The 19,448-nt window shown below is 40.6% G+C and overlaps 1 protein-coding gene across 3 annotated transcripts in view; it reads left to right on the forward strand.

Annotated features, from left to right (window-relative positions):
• The window catches only part of HMCN1 (hemicentin 1), a 389,618-nt gene that overhangs the window by 344,625 nt on the left and 25,545 nt on the right, over nucleotides 1-19,448 (forward strand). For all 3 annotated transcript variants that reach the window (XM_053658522.1, XM_053658525.1, XM_053658524.1), the window contains exons 86-97: nucleotides 715-796; nucleotides 4,662-4,931; nucleotides 5,501-5,671; nucleotides 5,793-5,963; nucleotides 10,029-10,199; nucleotides 10,374-10,544; nucleotides 11,125-11,295; nucleotides 11,444-11,614; nucleotides 14,663-14,812; nucleotides 15,114-15,251; nucleotides 16,248-16,369; nucleotides 17,397-17,634. In XM_053658522.1, the coding sequence (XP_053514497.1) occupies nucleotides 715-796; nucleotides 4,662-4,931; nucleotides 5,501-5,671; nucleotides 5,793-5,963; nucleotides 10,029-10,199; nucleotides 10,374-10,544; nucleotides 11,125-11,295; nucleotides 11,444-11,614; nucleotides 14,663-14,812; nucleotides 15,114-15,251; nucleotides 16,248-16,369; nucleotides 17,397-17,634 (2,026 nt within the window). The remainder of the gene's footprint in view (nucleotides 1-714; nucleotides 797-4,661; nucleotides 4,932-5,500; nucleotides 5,672-5,792; nucleotides 5,964-10,028; nucleotides 10,200-10,373; nucleotides 10,545-11,124; nucleotides 11,296-11,443; nucleotides 11,615-14,662; nucleotides 14,813-15,113; nucleotides 15,252-16,247; nucleotides 16,370-17,396; nucleotides 17,635-19,448) is intronic.

Here is a 19,448-nt window from a genome sequence, read left to right on the forward strand (position 1 = left end):
GGTCAGGTCCCCAGTGGAGGCCGTGGGAGAGGCAACCTCACATTGATGTTTCTCTCCCCTTCTTTCTCCTTCCCTTCCCCGCGCTCTAAAAATAAGTAAATAAAATCTTTTTAAAAAAGACCAGAAGTCTCCTATTCATAAGACCTTTAGCAAAATCCATGACCGATTAGTCACCATATCTAAATTCATGTAGTACTTATTTTTGTACCACATATGTATAAATTTGGGAATTACATTCTAATTCCCAAATGTGTTTTATAATTTCTAGTAAGTTAGCTTTTCACTTTCCTAAATTTCAAACTCTAGATAGAGGCTAAGCTTATTTTTTTAATTGACTAATCCCATTAGAAAAGACTCAATATTTATTACTTTTCCTTATTATTTTAACACTTTTTAAATTACTGTAAGGTGTCAGCATTTTTCTTTAGTAAGGTAATTTTGGATAGATGATTATTAAAAAATGTTATTTTTGGCTTTGATTTTTTAGTAATAATTATCCCAGAAAGCACTAACAGGCTGTTCTGAAAAAAATTTAGGGAATTGCTTTTTCTTCTTTTTTAAATCTATTTACAAGATTAAATATATGTAGATTTTTCTACTTCTGTGAAATGCCTTCTGAAAAAGGAAATTTTGTGTAAACTAGTACCAGGGTAAGCAAAGTTCCTTGGCTGCCCCGGAAGCTCACGCTTTTACCAACCCTGCTCTTTCCTGCAGAATGAGGACGCCGGCGACTACACGTGTGTGGCCGCTAACGACGCCGGGGTGGTGGAGCGCAGCATGATCCTCACTCTGCAGAGTAAGCGCTTACCCAGATTCCAATTAAAACCTGATGTGAGCAACGCTGCCTCATAAAGAACGTTTACTTCTCCTTCGCTTTATAGCAAGGACGTTCGTGGTAGCTTTCAGAGTGTGTCTACTCGGGTGCCCAGCTGCTTCTGCTGTTGCTGCTGGGGCAATTGTTACTGAGTTGGGCACAGATCTTCTCTCCCTGATCTAACACATGCAGTTCCAATGTGCAAGTTGCTTCACCTCGGGGCTATTTGTTTGTTTGCGATATAGTCAGTCGAATGCTCTTCTTACAGTTCACCACAGTTCTTGTAAAGTGCTTACAAAGGTGCCATTTTGTGCACTTTGAAAATATATATTAAAAATAAAGACATGCAAATGAAGTCACAGCGCCCCAGGCCGATTGCTGTTGCTCTGGGCAGGGTCATCGGGCTCATCAGGAAGCCCCTGAGTGGAAGCCCCCAGAAGGCAGAGCTTTCACAATTAGAAAAAACAGGAAGGACTGCAGGGTCCATTGGACAGAACCCTCAGGGGCTGACCCGAGGACAATACCATTGGGCTCGGAACTTAAACCAACCAGCTTATTTTGTGAATAGGCTCAGTATTTAGTGGGATGAATTTACATTTTCTTCATTCACTCTGAGAGATGCTATTGACTGGCATTTACTAACAACTATTTAGCAAGCTACTTTTCTGTAAGACTTTAACATTCAAAACAAAAGGTAAGACTTTAACATTGAATAGATGTTTTTAAAATATTTGAGACAGCATTTTTCCTCCAGCTTTACTGAGGTATATTTGACAAATACAATTGTAAAACTTTAAAGTATACAGTGCGATGAGTTGATATACATATGTGTTGTGACATGATTCTCACAACGAAGTTAATTAACACGTCCACTTTCTTCTTTGTTGGGGCTGAAAAATATTCCACTGTGTGTATGTGTAGATATATATATATATATATATATATATATATATATATATATACACACATATATAAATATATCACATTTTCTTTATCTGTTCATCTACTAAAGGCACTTAAGTTGTTTCCATTATCTTGCTAAGTATGTATTTATCCAACGATAACCTTGTGGGAATTTATCAGGCAAAAAGTAGACTTTGATGGCCAGATAAGTGTGAGGAAAAAAGATCAAAGACAGTTCATTCATTAATTAAATACATAAAGAGCATCTGCTATGTGCCAAGCCCTAATGCTTAGGTGTATCAAGTTTCCTTCTTGTGAATCTTTCCAAATATGTTCATATGCTGATGTGAGTTCTAACTTAACAAAAGGAGGTTAGAAAATGCGACATTTCCCAAATAAATGTTATGTCTATGAAAACTTTACCCCTGTTTGTTTGGGTGAGTGCAGGTAGGACATCACATGATTGATCTCTCCTGGAAGAACGCTCCACTGACCCAGTTCAAGTCAGGCTGCATGAGATCAGCGCATTTACCTATTCTGACAATAAACTCATGTAAATAAATGAGGCACATAAAGGAAGCCAAAATATGATTTGTTTAAAATTAAGATTAAAGAACCAGAATGCCTTCTTTTCCATAAAATAATCATATTTAACTGGTCCTTATGTGATCGGTGGAATTAAGTCAACCTTGAAAGACATACATAAGGCATTTCATTGTTGAATTAATTCATAACCTCGTGTGCAGTTGGAAATGTTCAAATATGGTATCTAAACCGAGATTTTGAGATTTATTTGACACTTTCTTTGACCATAATAATGTGAGCAGATGAGCTCATGTACTCATTGTTTTCATTGAGTGTTGAATGATTAATCTGAAGTGTTTACTTTATTCAGCAAGTTTATTGAATACATAATGTAATCTGAACACGGGAAGAGAAATAAAAGCTCTGGAAGTGGAAATTCCTGGAGTGAGGTTCATGTAAATATCAGTGGGAAGGCAATTGTGAGACATTTGTGGGCAAAATGCATTAATGATTCTCACTGAGATTCAAACTCATATGAAAAGACCACATGTCGGTAATACCTTCGCACAAAATACTAGCATATTAATTTCACGAAAAAACATGTTGTACTTCTGTTTTTTGGTTTATGTTCTATTATTCCAGATACACTTCCCAATCTAAAATGTGCAGCCACCACCCTGAATGACCTGATACTTATTCCCTCTCACTGAGCAAATCATCCTGCCTTTTAATTCAATCCCACTAAAACACTGCCTTCATCCCATCATGCCCATTCAAGAATATATAAGCTCCCCTTTTCTTACCTGTTTAAACGGAAATCCTTCTGATTTCCTTTGAAGATTTTAACCAAATATTTAAAACCTTGTAGGCTACAGAATGAATCATCCTTTCAAAGCTAAATCCATCTTCATGCTATTTTCTTCTCTGCAATAGGCTCCCTTCTCTTATATATAATCATACCGTTTTTGAAAATGCAGTCAAGCTTTTTATCCTCCGTGAAGTATTTCATATTCTTTGTTGACACTGTAGACTTGTATAAAGATAAATCTTCTGTCAGGAGCCATACACAACTTCTTTTATGTTTTCTCCAACAAGTTCACATGTACAGCTATCATCCACCGTAGAAACTATGAACCCCTCCCTCCTGGAAACTTCCTTTGGCCACCAGGATACCATTTTCTCTGATTTTCTTCCTACCTCAGTGATCTATTCCTAATACCATTTGTAGGCCTCTCTTCTTTCCATCTCTTAAATCATAATGTTGCAATAGTTTCTGTCTTCATCTCTCTTCCTCTCATGAAAGACTCACAAACCTGTAGGTCTAGCCCGTATTTTTATTCTGGACTTCAGAAATGAATATTCACTCTCCATCTAGACACTTCTACAGCGATGTCCTACAGATACCTCAAGCTCAACAGTTCTAAATAGATGCAAATCATCATTCCCTACTCCCTCCCAACAAATATGTTCTGCCTCTCAGGTTCTGTCAAACTGCCCAACATACACTGTATTGCCCAAGTCAAAAACCCTGTAGTCATTCATTTCTTCCTTTACTTTATATCATTCAATGACAAAGTCCTGTCACTGCTACTTTTTTTAACTCTTGACTCTCTTCCTTTTCCTCTCCATTTCCAGGGACATGTTTCTGTGTGATTTATTAAGTTACTGTTGTTTATGTTCCCATGTCTCCACCCATTTACCTACTCTCTACTAACTTGTATTCTACCTATTCGTTATTCAATTCTATTGGTATATTATAACACAACTAAATAATTAGTTACTTGTCTGTCTTAGTAGACTATGGGTTTCTTCGGACTAGAAGTTGTATCTGTTATCTCTACACCCTCAGCATCTGGCACAATGCCTGGGAAATAGTAGGCTCTCAATATATGTTTATTGAATAAATGAATGATGATCATTCATGACAGAATATATTAATAATGACTCTTTACCACACAAAAAAATTATACAAGGAAAAGAAATAGGTGTTTACCATGTTAAAAAACAGCAATGATAACAATAGTACGAATAATATTTCTTGCTTACTCCATCAAAGAGCTGTGCTTACATCACTTTAGTAGAGTCTAACAAGAATCCTTTGAGTGAGCACCACTGTTAAAGTTGCAAAGACTCAGAGAGGTAGTAAGGACAAGGACTAGAAGCAAAACTTGAATTCAGAAGGGATGGCAAATCCCATGTTCTAGGCTAATCTGCTTAGGGATTTAAAATTGTTGACATTTACTAAATAAAACAGAGCTATGAGGTCTGTTAATGACCATTACAGCCTTAGTAGTTGAGAAGCTACAGTATTTTATAAACAAATTCACCTAATTTTAAAATAATGCTACTATATAATATTGGTGGAAATGTTAATATTACTCCATAACAACTAAGAAACATTATGTGCTTTTTTCTGTAGGTCCTCCTATTATCACTCTTGAGCCAATAGCCACTATTATTAATGCTGGGAGCAACGTCATACTGAATTGTCAGGCAACTGGAGAGCCTCATCCAGCCATCACATGGTCTCGCCAAGGGCACACGATCAGCTGGGATGACCGAGTTCAAGTGTTATCCAACAACTCATTGTATATCTCTGCTGCTCAGAAGGAAGACACATCTGAGTACGAATGCGTTGCTCGAAATTTGATGGGCTCTGTCCTTGTCCGAGTTCCAGTCACAGTCCAGGGTGAGTGCGATCAGATGGAAATTCATAAGAAACAGCAGCCGGGGACATTCAAACCATAAAAATTATTGAGCATCTTAATCCAAGCCTCCTTCACCTTCAACATACTTCTAGATTATGGAGCTAGGACAAAAAAAATCACGTCACAGTTTATAGACTACGGGGACTAAATATAGATTAAAAGTGAAAAGTACCAAGGTAATCATTTAAATTCCCAAACTGAATTTTGGATTGAAAAATAGTGACATTTATTCTCAGAAATCAATGTGTATATTTTGCTTTAAAAGAACCTGACTTACTCAAAAAGTAAATCATATATACACTCAACTTCTTGGCTGCCAACTCTTTCAAGAGCCGTGTCCGAGTGAGTCAAAATTGGAGCTGGGCAGAAACTGGTTAACTGAAGTTCTCTCACGCTTTAATTTTGTTTTTGCCATGAAGGAGAGCTCCCATAAGCAATTTCTCAGCAGTTCCAGAGTCAGCCCTAGACAGAATGCATATCTTAAATGATACCTGACTTGCAGTTTTTTTATTTACTAGAACAGAGACAAAATAGAGTGTTTTCTTTGCAGTTCACGGTGGATTTTCCCAGTGGTCTGCCTGGAGACCCTGCAGCGCCACCTGTGGAAGAGGAATCCAGAAAAGGAGTCGTCTGTGCAACAACCCCTTCCCAGCCAACGGGGGGAAGCCTTGTCAAGGGTCAGACTCAGAAATGCGCAACTGTCACCATAAGCTGTGTCCAGGTACCCGTCGTTATTCAACAGATGGGCACGTGTTCATTTCTGTTCCCTAACTGTGGATTGCGCTGGTATTAGCAGCTTCGACTGAAATGTAGCTGATGGTGCCATGTCTCACTCTGTACAGTGGATGGTAGCTGGTCAGAATGGAGCCCGTGGGAAGAATGCACAAGGAGCTGCGGACATGGCAACCGAACCAGGACCAGAACTTGCAGTAACCCCTCAGCTCAACATGGTGGGCGGCCGTGTGAAGGCAGTGCTGCGGAAATGATCATGTGCAACATCAGACCTTGCCCAGGTGAGAACCCACCAACGAGCACGACTTTCCTATTGTTAACTCTTATCAAGGGGCAAAAACGACCTTTTCTTTTTCAGCGTGGAAAGATGTTATGGCCTCTACCCTGGAATGTGTTTATCCTCTGTGTTCTTAGTTCTGTCTCCTGGATAAACTTGTGGAGGTAGAGCATGAATCAGTGTTAAGTAAAACACCTGATTTAATTGAATGTTATAAAAGGTTCCTGACTGTGATGCATTTTTAATCATGCAGAGAAAATATACATAATTACAAAGTCATAAAACTTTAGAGGTAACGACCTTAGGTAACACTTCATCCAGTCATTCATCTTCAGGTGAGAGAAAGAAAGTCTCGTGAAGGTAAAGGGTTTCCCTGAAACACACAATTAGTGAGGGCTAAAGTAATAATAGCTACCATCGACTGAACACCTATCATGTGCTAGGAGCCCCACTATGTGCTTTATAGATACAAGTTCTTTCTGACTTTGTGAAACAAGCCTACAACTTAGGTAACTTCAGGGCTCTTTGAGATTAAAGTGGCAGAAATCATACTTACATAAGCTTGAGTAAAAGTCCTGCTTTCAGGTGTGATTGAATCCAAGCATTTGGCCAATGTTCTACCAGCATGTTTTCCATCTCTCATCTCTGCTGTCTTCTCTTGGCTTCGTTCTCCTGGAAACTCTTTCCATGTGATGGAAAAAATGACCGCTGGCAGCTACTGGCTCACAGGGGCTTGTAATCTAAGGCCTCAGGGACACAGAGTTTTTCCTGTCAGAATTCATGTCAACTTCTGGGAAAAGACCCTGTTTGATTGTGTTTGCATCCCATGCTGACCTCTAAACTTGAGTCCAGGGGGAGGACACACTGATAGCCAACTTGGGCTACTTGTCCGCGGTGTGTCCGGGGCTCCTTGTCTGACAGCCTGAAAGAAACCATATGGAACAGAGGAGGGGCTGTTCACTCATTAATTCATTCATTTAGTCATTCATTCATCCAGAAATGTTTATTGAGCACCCATTCTGAGCTCAAGGCCCTGTTCTAAGTGCTGGAATTAGAATGATAAACAGATAATGTCATTCAGATATCGACAAGCATACTCAAATAGTTGAAGTGAAAGAACAAAAGGAGGAGAGACACCTTAGCTGAGATGGTCAAGAACAGGGGTATTGACAAACCAAAATGAGATCGTTATCTGCTGCATTGGGTATTGCATCCTGTTGTACAGAGGCGGAAACTGACATTTAGAAAATATAATTAATTCACTGGGGTACATAGCTAGCAAAAATCAAATCAAGGATTTGCACCCAGATCAGTTTGACAGTTCCCAAGCTTATTCACTGACATCCGGGGTATCTTGACTTGTAGTTCAGAACTTCCATGATGTTATATTATAAAAATAAAATACTGCCATGAAATCATACAGAAAATACACCATAAGTGAGAATTATTATTTGATCTTGACTAATTAGAAAGCTAATTATAATAGCATACTATATAAAAGGAAAAAGAGCCAGAAATTGCTGATTACAGCAATCTTTGTTCAGCTCGTCAACTATGATATCTGTCTAATGGAAAGCTAAATGATATTTAGAAATTTCCTTGATTCCTTGACTTTCTGGTGCAAACTGACATTTAAGGCTTACATTATACTTTCCCTGCTACAGTTAGAATAGTATTTTTAAACTTCCAATCCTCTCCTGTAAAAAGATTGGTGCTTTCTGGAATGGGCCTTTCTGCTGCCCTTCGAGAGTCATAAAAAATATACATATTCTTACAGATTACTTAAAGAATGAGCATTTTCAAAAGCGTCCTTTCGAAAATCGTTGAGAACTTGGAGTGAAGAACTGCCGCACTAGCTCATAGCTCCCATGTCTGGAGTATTTACTGTGTGCACTGTCCCAATCCCAGCCTTTTTCATCTATAAACTCATTATTCCTCACCCTGATGCTGGAAAGGCGGGTTCTCTGGCTCCTGCAGATTGCAGATTACAAACCAGGCACACAGAAGCCCACTAACGCATCCAGGACGGCACGGTTAGTAAGGGCAGAGCAGTTCTTCAGGCCCAGGGCGTCTGTTCCAGAGTCCTTACTCCTAAGGACCATGCTCTACTGCTTTCCCAGAATCAGAATTGCAATGTAGTGTAACCACAAATTCATCCATTATATTTTGCATTTTTCTTGTATACTAATTCCTCAACAGTTGTTTCCTTTGGTATTACGTAGGTGCCGTGATGTTTTATGCCTTCTCTGTTTTATATTATCGCAGTGTCTTTTTCCTTGTTATCATTCCATTCATATAAAAGAAACATTTCAATTCTATCACATTTGGTGTCATAAAGTTCACTTCTGGTTGAGGTTTTTTGTATTGATTAAAAAAATAAAGATCTTCTGACAAAACCCTCTATTTATGTGAACATGAAATTACACAGATAAATAAATGAATAAACATCACCCAGTTCTATTCTTCTAATAAAAATGAATCTATATACTAGAAAAAACAGCACAAAATCACCGTTTCTTTAGGTATTCTAAAAATATGCGTCTATGCGGTAAAACTTTATATTGTAAGAAGTGTGAGCTGCTTTGGTTAACCAATAGCCTTGAAAATAGAACATGTGAAAATAATTGGAACCAATGAATTTTTTAAAACACAGAGCCCATATATAAGGATTATGAGCATCAGCAATCAGAATTAATAAAGAAATAGTTTTGAGTCATACCTGCCAAATTTATAAAGGCTTCCTTCTTTCCTTGTAGGATTAGTCAAATAACTTTTTAGTGAAAATTTGGTCAGCTCCAATAAATTTGTGTGACCATGTTTGCCTGTATCCACAAAGTACAATTAGAAAACAATTAAGGAAAGAGAATGCAAGATATGCTTTATAATGTTTTCTAAATAGAGCAACCAAATGAATATATCATTACTTGGTTTTCAGATTACTCTTTTGGTGTCTTATAGGTTGTTAAGAGAGTATTTAGACACAGACCTTAATGCCCTGTTTTGGTTCATATCTTGGTTAAACTGGGTGACCACAGAAACATACTTTATGAGCCCAATATCTAGAAACTACCCTCAAAACAGAAATATGACCTGGTATTGACTTACACATAAAAGAAACCATAATGTTGAGTCTCACGCATGTACCTGGTAACCTTCTCTTACCAGGTTGTTCTAGTCTTGTGGTCAGATAGTGTACTATATTAGTTACCAAACAAAAGCTCTTTACATCACTCCTTGGAAAATACTGGTTAGGTTTTTTTTTGTTGTTGTTTGGGAAGCAAGTGAATATGTTACTCGAAGCTTTTAATTCATGGACCTTATGTAATGGAGACAGTTTTTTTCAAAGAGGTCCAGTTGTGCAAATCATCATGTTGTGAACAGATCCAAGTACATTTTTAAACCTGGAGCTGAATTAGGGTTAGCGATGTGACCTCGTAATCTGGGATCCAGGTTGTCCTTTGGAAACATCTGTATTGTCCATAGCCTCATCTCAGTCTCTGATACAACCTTGCTGCTGGGCTTCTAGTTCCTTCTATTTTCCCCAGAACACAGAGCACAGGCAAATGCTTATCCTAGGTTTAAAAACTCAGATTGTGTTTGCTTACAGTAGTTTGATCAAATTTTATAAGGGTCGCGAGTTGAGGAACATGTATAACGGACCCATGGACAAGGACAACAGTAGAGGGGCGGGGATGGAGTATTGGAGAGGGGGCTGGGCAGGGCAGGGGACAGCAATGGGGAAAAATGGGGACCACTGTGTCATTGGACAACAGTATGAAAAATTGTTTTGAATTTTATTTTAGTATAATACCCCTGTTGGATCAAGTCAAGGATTCATCCTGGCATTAGTTAGCCTTCTGGATTTTCCTATAGACACCAACTCCCGTGAAAATCTGACCAGAAGGAGAAAGGAAGGACATCACTCATGTTTTCTTTGGTTCAGTTTTAATTATTTTAGACTCGGGCTAATTTAACTCATGACTGAGTTCATTTACATGTCTAATTTTGTCGTTTGTTTTAACAAACGTGATTCTGTGACTTGAAACTGTGTCCCTGGGGATATTTCTAGTTCCTGGAGCATGGAGCGCGTGGCAGCCATGGGGCGCATGCAGCAGAAGTTGCGGGAAGGGCACCCAGACAAGGACAAGACTGTGCAACAACCCACCCCCATCGTTTGATGGCGCCTACTGTGATGGAACAGAAACACAGGTGCAAGTTTGCAACGAAAGACACTGCCCAGGTGGGAGAAATACAGTGTCTACACCCTTAAAAAATCAACATCTGCCTCTTGTCTAGGTAGCGTGTCAGTAAGAAACAATGTTAGTAAGAACATCTCTCAACCTAGCAGTGCCCAGTGTTTAACCTGCTCGTTTTTAAGTAGTAACAGAGCACATATGTTTTTTCCTCAATCCAGTTGATGGCAAGTGGGCCCCATGGGCCAGCTGGAGCACCTGTACCGTGTCGTGTGGAGGAGGTGCCAGAGAGAGGACAAGGGACTGCTCTGATCCTGTCCCACAGCATGGAGGGAGAAAATGCGAAGGCAGTGACGTCCAGAGTGATTTTTGCAATAGTGACCCTTGCCCAAGTGAGTGTTGCAAATAGTGAGTCAAAATTATACTTTCTCAAAGTTCCGTGGTGGCTTTAAGTCCTTAAAGTTATGATATTCTGTGATTTGACTCGTCTGCCTTTGACTTAGGACATCAAAATGTTGTGTGACTGCTACGTGACTGTATAATACCATAGAAGTAATTAATTTGTATGGGCAGGGGCTGTGCCCAATTTTTTTTCGATGGGACCAGCTGCAGAGCATGCAGGTGGCTCTCTGCCTTCATGCAGTCACCAAGATAGATTTTCAGAACGCAGCAGCATCTGCGTCCACCCTGTTGTTGAGTGCGATAGCCTTGACTCATCAAGAGCACAGACCTTGTCCCATGGTCCTAGAATGGTCCTTACACTGTAAGGCTCAATAAATGTGTGTTAAATGGAATTGTACAGTCACAAGAATGTATATCCAGTTTCTGGTCAAAACCACAGTGAAATCACCTACCTTTGGAAGCTGCCTATTTATCGATTTGCATGTTTCATTTCGGTTCCTGGGGACAGTCCTTCCATATTTTTTAGGTAATGTCACTGTTCAGCCCTTGTCCAATGGTTCTGTATTGTAGCTCATGGTAACTGGAGTCCTTGGAGCGGCTGGGGAATCTGCAGTCGGTCGTGTAACGGAGGGCAGATGCGGCGGTACCGCACGTGTGATAACCCTCATCCCTCCAATGGAGGCAGAGCTTGTGGGGGGCCAGACTCCCAGATCCAGAGATGCAACACTGACCTGTGTCCCGGTGAGCTCCTTGACTCCTGGCAGTAGAACCAGTAAAGCATTCTAGTGTTCATTTCAGATCTTAGAACCAAAGATGTGCAGGCAGGGCCACCCTAAATGTACATTTTCAGACTATTTGTTATTGTTGACCACTCCCTTCTTGTTCCCAGTGGACGGGAGCTGGGGAAACTGGCAGAGTTGGGGCCCGTGTTCCGCCTCTTGCGGAGGAGGGAAGAAGACTCGAAAGCGCCTGTGCAACAATCCAGAGCCATCCAACAGTGGTCGCTCCTGTCCAGGAGACGCGACTCAGGTATCCCGGTGCAATCTACAAGCATGCCCAGGTAAGCAACCAGGTTAAATTTTGGCAGAACTATTGCTGGCACATTCACTCTTTCTGAAAATTAAAAATGGGTGTGACTCTGAGCCCATCAATTATAAAACAGTGCCGTCTCTGCGAGGAAAAATATCCTCACCTCCTCTGGCTGGTGCAGCTCTGCCCCAAAACTCATGGTTAGATTTTAGCCCATGCTTGCTTGCCCGTTTGCAGGCTCCCTTGTAAGAGCGTATGATCAGCACAGGGGTAATGAGTAGTCTTGGGCTTGAGGGGCAAAGAGGCATGGAAAAGCAGGGGAAACCAGGCTGAGACTCAAGGCTGGAAAATGAGTGTGAAGCAGAAACAGAATATCTAACAGAAATACACAATCGGAGGCTATTACAACGATGGAAATATGGAGAACATAAGTGTGGAAAGTAAAATAGAGGCCAATTCAGTTTGAGGAACGAGAGTAGGAGGAGTTGAATTTAACTACCATAACTCAAGTCATGCAACATGGCTGGTCATTGTTAAGTAATGTAAAAACTTGGAAGAAACGAAGTCAAAATTCCAAAACTCATGGACAACTCAAAAAGAGTTTTCTGGAGTCCTAAGAAATAGCAGGCAGTACTGAAAGCACTTGTATCAGAAAATAGACTTTCTAAGGGCTAAAGAAGACCAGAAAGAAGAGTTCGGCATTGTTAAAGTGTTGAGGTACCGCTGGACTTCCTACAGCTTTAGGGTTGCTTTAGAGATAAAATGTCTCTAGACTCACAGAGAGCAGGCTGACAGCCCATGACAGGGGGTGGAGGGATCGAGCAAAAAGGAAAAAAGGACTCATGGACATGGACAACAGTGTGGTGATTGGGGCGAGGGGGTAGCAAGGTAGAAGGGGGCTATAAGGGGATCAATGGTAATGGAAAAAAATACAATAAAAATACATTAAAAATAAATTAAATGTCCCTGTAACTGAAGAAGGCTCATTTGGCAGAGTGAGAGAGAGGGTTTATGTGAAGAGATTTCTAGGACGTAGACAAGCTGAAAGGGCAGGTGTCTGTCAGCTGCTCAGTGTATCTTCTCAACGTATCTACTGATTGCAAAGGGCTCGGAGGGTCTTCTGACATCTAGCATGTTGATGGGTCCCATTTCAGTGGAGGCATTTTGTAGCTCAGCCACTGGTGGCACCAGGGCCCCAAGGACAGAAGGAAGTCCAAATATGCAGATTCCAGAGCTTGGATTACAGAGTTTGGCAGTAAGTTTCAAGAATCCCAACGAGGTAGATGGACTAAGAGGTCTGTTGAGCGCTGGGACTCAAGTTCATCTGTGAGACTGGAGGACCAAGATCACAGTGGGAGGTCATGCTTGTTAACAATGACCCAGAGAACTAAGTGAATTAGTGATCCTTCTACCCCCTTCCCCCCCCCCCCGCCCCCAGCCTAGGAATAAAGATAAGAACCAGAATGGCCTACCAGGCCCTGATTGGCCCTACTATGTGCTTTCCTGCCTCATCTTGCAGTGTGGTTCCTATCACTCTCTAAGCTCGCACTTTTGGTTTCTCCAAGTAGCGAGCAACCACCTCCCCAAAGAGTGACACATGCCATTTTCTCTGCCTAGAAAGCCTTCCCCCGCCTTCTTCCCCGGCTTAGCTAAGACATCTACTTTCTTTAGACTTCCACTCAAGTTTGACTTCCTTTGCAGACTTCCCCAGATAGTAAATCTTACACACTAGTACATTTCAATTCTACATTTTTTATGGAATTCTGATTGGTGTCTGTCTCCCTTATTCAGACGTAAGCTCTATGAAGTCAGGTCTTGTGTCTTTTTTTCTCTTTCTTATTATCATTACATCCTCAATGTTTGGTGAACAAATGAGCACAGTGCAGAATATGAAGGCTGAATCATTGTGGGAAAAAATGTTTTCTCCCACTAGTAAAGTAATGTAAATTAAAATGGTGAAATACTATATTTACTGATTTTTCTGAGATTGAATATAATTGTATTTCTCTCCTGTATCTGATACATGATAACAATATCTGAAACACCTAATGATTGTCTTAAAATATATTCAATTAAAAGGCATTGAATAGTGAATATTTATTAATTTCACCATCAGCTTCTTCCCAGTATGTTTCTTTCTCCCATCAAAGCATGCAGTTCATTTTAGATACAGTCATGAACCACCTCTTCTATGTGAGTAACCAATAATGTTGTTGAACAAGCTGGCATAAAAATTACTGTAGAGATTATTTTTTTAAATTTATAATTGTTTTTTAACCTGATTGTCTTGGTATGAATTCCTCAGCATTGTTAAAAGTACAATATCCTTCCAATTTTTCACAAGTTAAGCTTTTTCAGATATATATGTAATATGAAGAACTTGATAGGCCCAAGATCTGAAACCCACGACTGAACAATAAATACCCCTTAGATGTGCCCCATTTATGTTAACAGTGACCTGTCACGAGCCTTGGGAGCTGTTTTGCTGGTGATTCCTCCTGTCTCTCTTTGTCCTCATGAAGGAGGCAAACTGATAAAAGAACACGGGTTTGGATGCCAATCACGTCTGTGTTCGGTCCTCATCCCACTACTTCCTGGCTGTAACCATGATTTTCCTGGACTTTATTTACCTAGTCTGCAGACTACTTAAGTAGTCTGTGGCTACTTAAATGACCTGATAGGATCTTTGATAGGATGGAAAGACTTAGCACACATTAAGTGCTTACCATATACAGGACGTGCTCAATAAACTCATTACCATCCTTTCATCACCATCAACAAACACCTACTTTATTTTGGCTTTGGGACTGGGCGCTGATTGTATTCTTTGGGTTGGGAAATAGAGTTATGATGTGCCTAGACTAGAAAAATCCTAGATTCATGTGGATGATGAGTGTTACATAAGAGTAGAATGTTCAAAAGGATTATTTATTACACCCTTAAATTCAGATGTCAGATGATCTTTTCAAAGGTTTGAGAAAAGATTTGTAGCATCTTTAACTACTGGCCTTTTTTTTCTTCCATGTGATGTCAATGAAATGATTTCCTTATCCAGGAATGTTTTTCCTTCTCCCCATAGGTGGTCCGCAGCGAGCTAGAGGAAGTGTTATTGGAAACATTAATGATGTTGAATTTGGAATTGCTTTCCTCAATGCCACAGTCACAGATAGTCCTACCTCTGATACTAAAATAGTACACGCCAAAATTACCAATGTGCCTCGCAGTCTTGGTAAGTTTATTTGCTTATAAGAGTAATTAAGAAGCCTCTTTAAAAAAAAAATTCATGGATTAGTCTTCATCTCCTTATTGTCATTTAAAATTTCTGGAGGGTGTTACAACCAAAGAGTTGGAACAGTAGTCCTTTCTGTACCAGTGGTCAGCTCTTAAGGACACATGAAATACTGGTATTTATTTCATTGCCATGCAGGATTATTTTGGACTCATCCTTCTGACTAACATGCTGTGAAGACAGTAATAACAGTGAACTGTGAATATTTTCTTCGCCACCTTATTTGTCCTTCTTGTTTTAGGTCCAGCGATGAGGAAGATTGTTTCTATTTTAAATCCCATCTATTGGACGACAGCAAAGGAAATCGGAGAAGCGGTGAATGGCTTCACCCTCACCAATGCAGTCTTCAAGAGAGAAACTCAAGTGGAATTTGCAACTGGTTAGAGCCAGCTGAACTTAATATTCTATTGCTGTAAAAAATACGATGGCTTTAAAAGTTGGTGGTTAAGAAAAATACATTATATGTTCCCACTGAGAATAATTTTGAGGTTTCTGAAGCAATCTTATCGTAAATGATATAAAAGCAACTTTTCATTTCCCTGTAAATTTTTACTGACATGAGTCTCTAAGAGGCCATGTGTTTTCAAACAGTATAGTGATTTTTATACCCCAAACTTTTTTTATTGTATTTTACGTATCTTTTCTCCTTACATCCTTAGGAAAACTTGTAAAGGCCAAACAGAATAGGAGAATGAGTCATTGCTATTAATTCAAGGCTTTTTTGTCTGTGAACCTGACATTCAATGAGAATACTTTATAGGGAAATAAAAACAAGCAAATCTAAATGCTTTTAGCTTTATCCTCAGTGTTGGTGAATATGTACTAGCTATTCACGGCTCATTCCAAGTGCACACAGGTCCATTTCGAGCCTCATCAAAGGTTGTCAAATGGCAGCGATTTTTATGGAAGAAAGACTGAAGGAGGGCATAGCTTCAATCACCCCACAACTGGGTCTGTTGTGACCATCCACTTACTAACGCCCCTGTGCTGCTTGTTGAAACATCGGAAAGAGCAAAGCTCCCTAGGCAGACCTGTAGCTATCGCCAGTTCGCCCGGTGAAGCTGTCTGAGCTATAGGTCCAGTCTCACTAGCAGCCCATCTTGGTAGAACTGTCTTGCTAATTGCTTTTGATTTTAAAGTGTAGAATCCTTCGCATAATCATAGCCTACATTTGATTACGTAAACAGAGATTTTAGAATGCCCCTAATTCAATAAGCCCAACTTTAATTTGGAAACCAAGGGCTAATTTAATTCTCTGACTGTCCATGTTTATTCCAGCTTTAAGCAAAATAACCAGAATGTAAGGTAGATCCGTTCTGCTCTTCCGCGAGCCCCGTAGTTTTTGCTGTTAAAATGAACGCGTTGTGATTCCCAGGGGAAATCTTGCGGATGACTCACATCGCGCGGGGTCTGGATTCTGATGGTGCTTTGCTGCTCGACATCGTTGTGAGCGGATACGTCCTGCAGCTGCAGTCACCGGCCGAAGTCGCTCTAAAGGTAAACTGTCAGGATAGCTGGCCTTGGCCGTGTTTATTGGAGTAATGGCAAGACTGGGAGTTCTAGACCCATAAGAACAGCACAGAGAACTTGGGCAGTTTCCCTTGTTTGCTTTGGGGAGTGAATGTCTAAGCCACGGAGGTTAGAAATGGTTGTCTGGTCTTTGTTTACAGCAGCCGACCCATGGGAACAACTTGTGTCCACGGACAGGTGAAGGGATAAAGAAGGTGTGATGTCAGAGATATAGAAGACATGACATAGATATAATATAGATATAGATGGATAATAACGTGGATGAATCCTGACAGTATGATGCTAAGTGAGATAAGTCAATGGAAAAGGACAAAAACCATACAATTTCACTTACATGTGGAATATGAAACAAAAAGTAACAGACTCATAGACCCAGACAACAGCATGGTGGTTACCACAGGGGGAAAGGGGTAGGGAGGGGAAGTGTTTGAAGGGGACCGAATATGTGGCCTTGAAGGAGGCTAGATTTGGGGCGGGGAGCACACCATGGAGTGCACAGGTGTTGAATTATGGTCTTATACACCTGAAAATGATATAGTGCTATCAACCCATGGTATCCCAGTACATTTAACTTTAGAAAATCTTGAGGGACAAAGCTTTCCAAACCGTCCATAGTTTATTACTCTGTTCATCGAGACCAAGGTCACTACTATGTCGATTTAAGCCCTTTGTTCTATTTTCTACAAAGAGAATAGTAACTCTTGCATAAAAGTTTCTGAAATTAAAGAATCAACAACCTTTTTGGACTTTTGACCAACAACTTCGAGTCCCTTATTTTCATAATTTATAACGGTAAAATTATTAAACGAATTCAATCACTAAAAGGTTCCAATTTCATTTCCTGAGCACTACTTTTAAATCACGATTTTACTTAGAACTAAAAATGTTTGTAGCCCCTAAGCCTTTCTCCCCGCTCGTTCTGCATCTCCTGGTACCCACCAGAACAGAGCAGGTTGAGCCCTGCTGACCCTCGAACCCACACTGTCCTCCGCAGGACTACACAGAGGACTACGTGCAGACAGGTCCGGGGCAGCTGTACGCCTTCTCCACGCGGCTGTTCACCATCGACGGCATCGGCGTCCCCTACACGTGGAACCACACCGTGTTCTACGATCAGGCCCAGGGGCGGATGCCTTTCTTGGTGGAGACACTGCACGCGTCCTCTGTGGAATCCAACTACAACCAGCTAGAGGAGACGCTGGGTTTTAAAATTCATGCTTCCATTTCCAAAGGTAATTTGGTTAAGGGAAAGGCCCGGATCTTTCTGAAAGGGTCGAAGAATTGCATCCATGCTGCTCACAGTAGGGATATTAAGGCATAAACCAGACACAGTGACATCAAGCTTTTGTGTGTGTGGTCTGTGTTTTGTGGTGGTAAAGCCAGTCCCAGAGGAGTTGTCTACATTTGTTTCCCTAATGTGCTTCTTCCTATAACATACTGGAGACGTTATTCTATTCCGTTTGCGCAGAGAGGTTTAAAAACATATGCTCCATCAGAATGGTTTTTCTTTGGGTAATAAAATCCATTTGTTCTTGTTCTGAATTTTACATTCTGTCGAGGAACTTTTGAAATTCCTGACATGGAATGTCAAGGTATATCTTAACCTAAATAGTCCAAAGAAAGTTTCCATATTTTAAAAGCAGTGCAACAACGATCGGGATTGCATCTGGCCTGTCCTGTTTCTGAAAGTTACGATTCTGGAACTGCTTCCCCGTGTCTAAGCATTAGTTCTACAGCCCGCGATCTCAGCAGTCTCCCTGGGCCGTGTGGCTTTTTGATTGGCCTGTTCCCTGGGGTTTCCTTTTGAGTCACAACAATTAGCAGTCCGTATGCCATGGGGTTTTGGTGATAGGGGGCGATTGCATGTAGTTAAGTTGACGCTGTTTGACTTTAACTTTGAACTTTACATGCCCACGAGTACACTGAAAAATGGTTCATGCTGGCCTTGTGAATGTATATGTTGTGCTGACTTCCTAAAATAGACCCAAGTAACTTCTAAACAGTGTCATTTCGTTTGGTCATGCTTAGTAGATACACTAACAGTTTATTTTTACGGCTTACTCTTGTTTCCATCGTCGTGCCTGTGACTGTTGCCTTCTCCAATTGTAACTGCTCTGTTAAATTTGACATCATTGTAATCTAGGCCATCTGGGAGGTTGTGTTCACATTTTTGAGATAATCATAAACTCAGGAAGCTTTTTGGCCAGCGGGGCCCCTAGCCCCACACCCACCCCACGCCCCCACTTCCCCCTCCACACGTATTAGCACTGACACTTCTGTTTACTATTGTCATGCATGATCAGGTCACTGGAAAGGCGCCACTGGCATGAAGAGTTATGTTTTCTTCTTTTAAGTGTGTTTTATTGATTATGCTGTTAGTCATCCCTGTTTTTCCCCTTTGCCCCCCTTCACCCAGTGCCGCCCTTCCCTCCAACAATCCCTCCCCCGACCCCTCCAAGTTCATGTCCATGGATCCTGCCTATAAGTTTGGCTCCTCCATTTCCTATAGTTTTCTTAATATCTCCCTGTCTATTTTGTACCTACCAGTATTGCTTTTTAGTCCCTGTACTTTTTCCCCTTCCTCTTTCCTGCTGATAACCCCAGTAATGCCTCTTTTTCATATTTAGTCTCTGTTCCTACAATTTCTGGTACTCCATATAATTAAAAAATAACTTGGAACAAGACTTTGATTAAAAGTCAATTTATACCACCTGGGACTAGAGGAATTAAGATGATTTTTGAAAAGTCATGTAGAGTTTCTACCCAGTTGTGTAAATCCTTTAAACCTGAAACGACCCGAAGGTCTTTATGGCACATGCGGGGGTGTTGCTGGGGAGTTTGGGTCCCCTATATGATATGCAAAGCCCCTTACTTAGATACTATGGTTGTATGAATGACATCTGATATGTGTGCCCATCTGACGAACTGCATCTGATAGTCGTTGACATTTTCCAGAGAATGGAGTGTGTGCCCACAACTTCCTTTCAGGTGACCACCAGGGGGCAGGCTTGCATTCTTGGTTGCTTAACCAGAAGGCTCTTTCTCT

The sequence above is a fragment of the Artibeus jamaicensis genome, unplaced genomic scaffold, assembly GCF_021234435.1.
Source record: "Artibeus jamaicensis isolate MK-2021 breed Jamaican fruit bat unplaced genomic scaffold, CSHL_Jam_final contig_2170, whole genome shotgun sequence".
Lineage (NCBI taxonomy): Eukaryota > Metazoa > Chordata > Mammalia > Chiroptera > Phyllostomidae > Artibeus > Artibeus jamaicensis.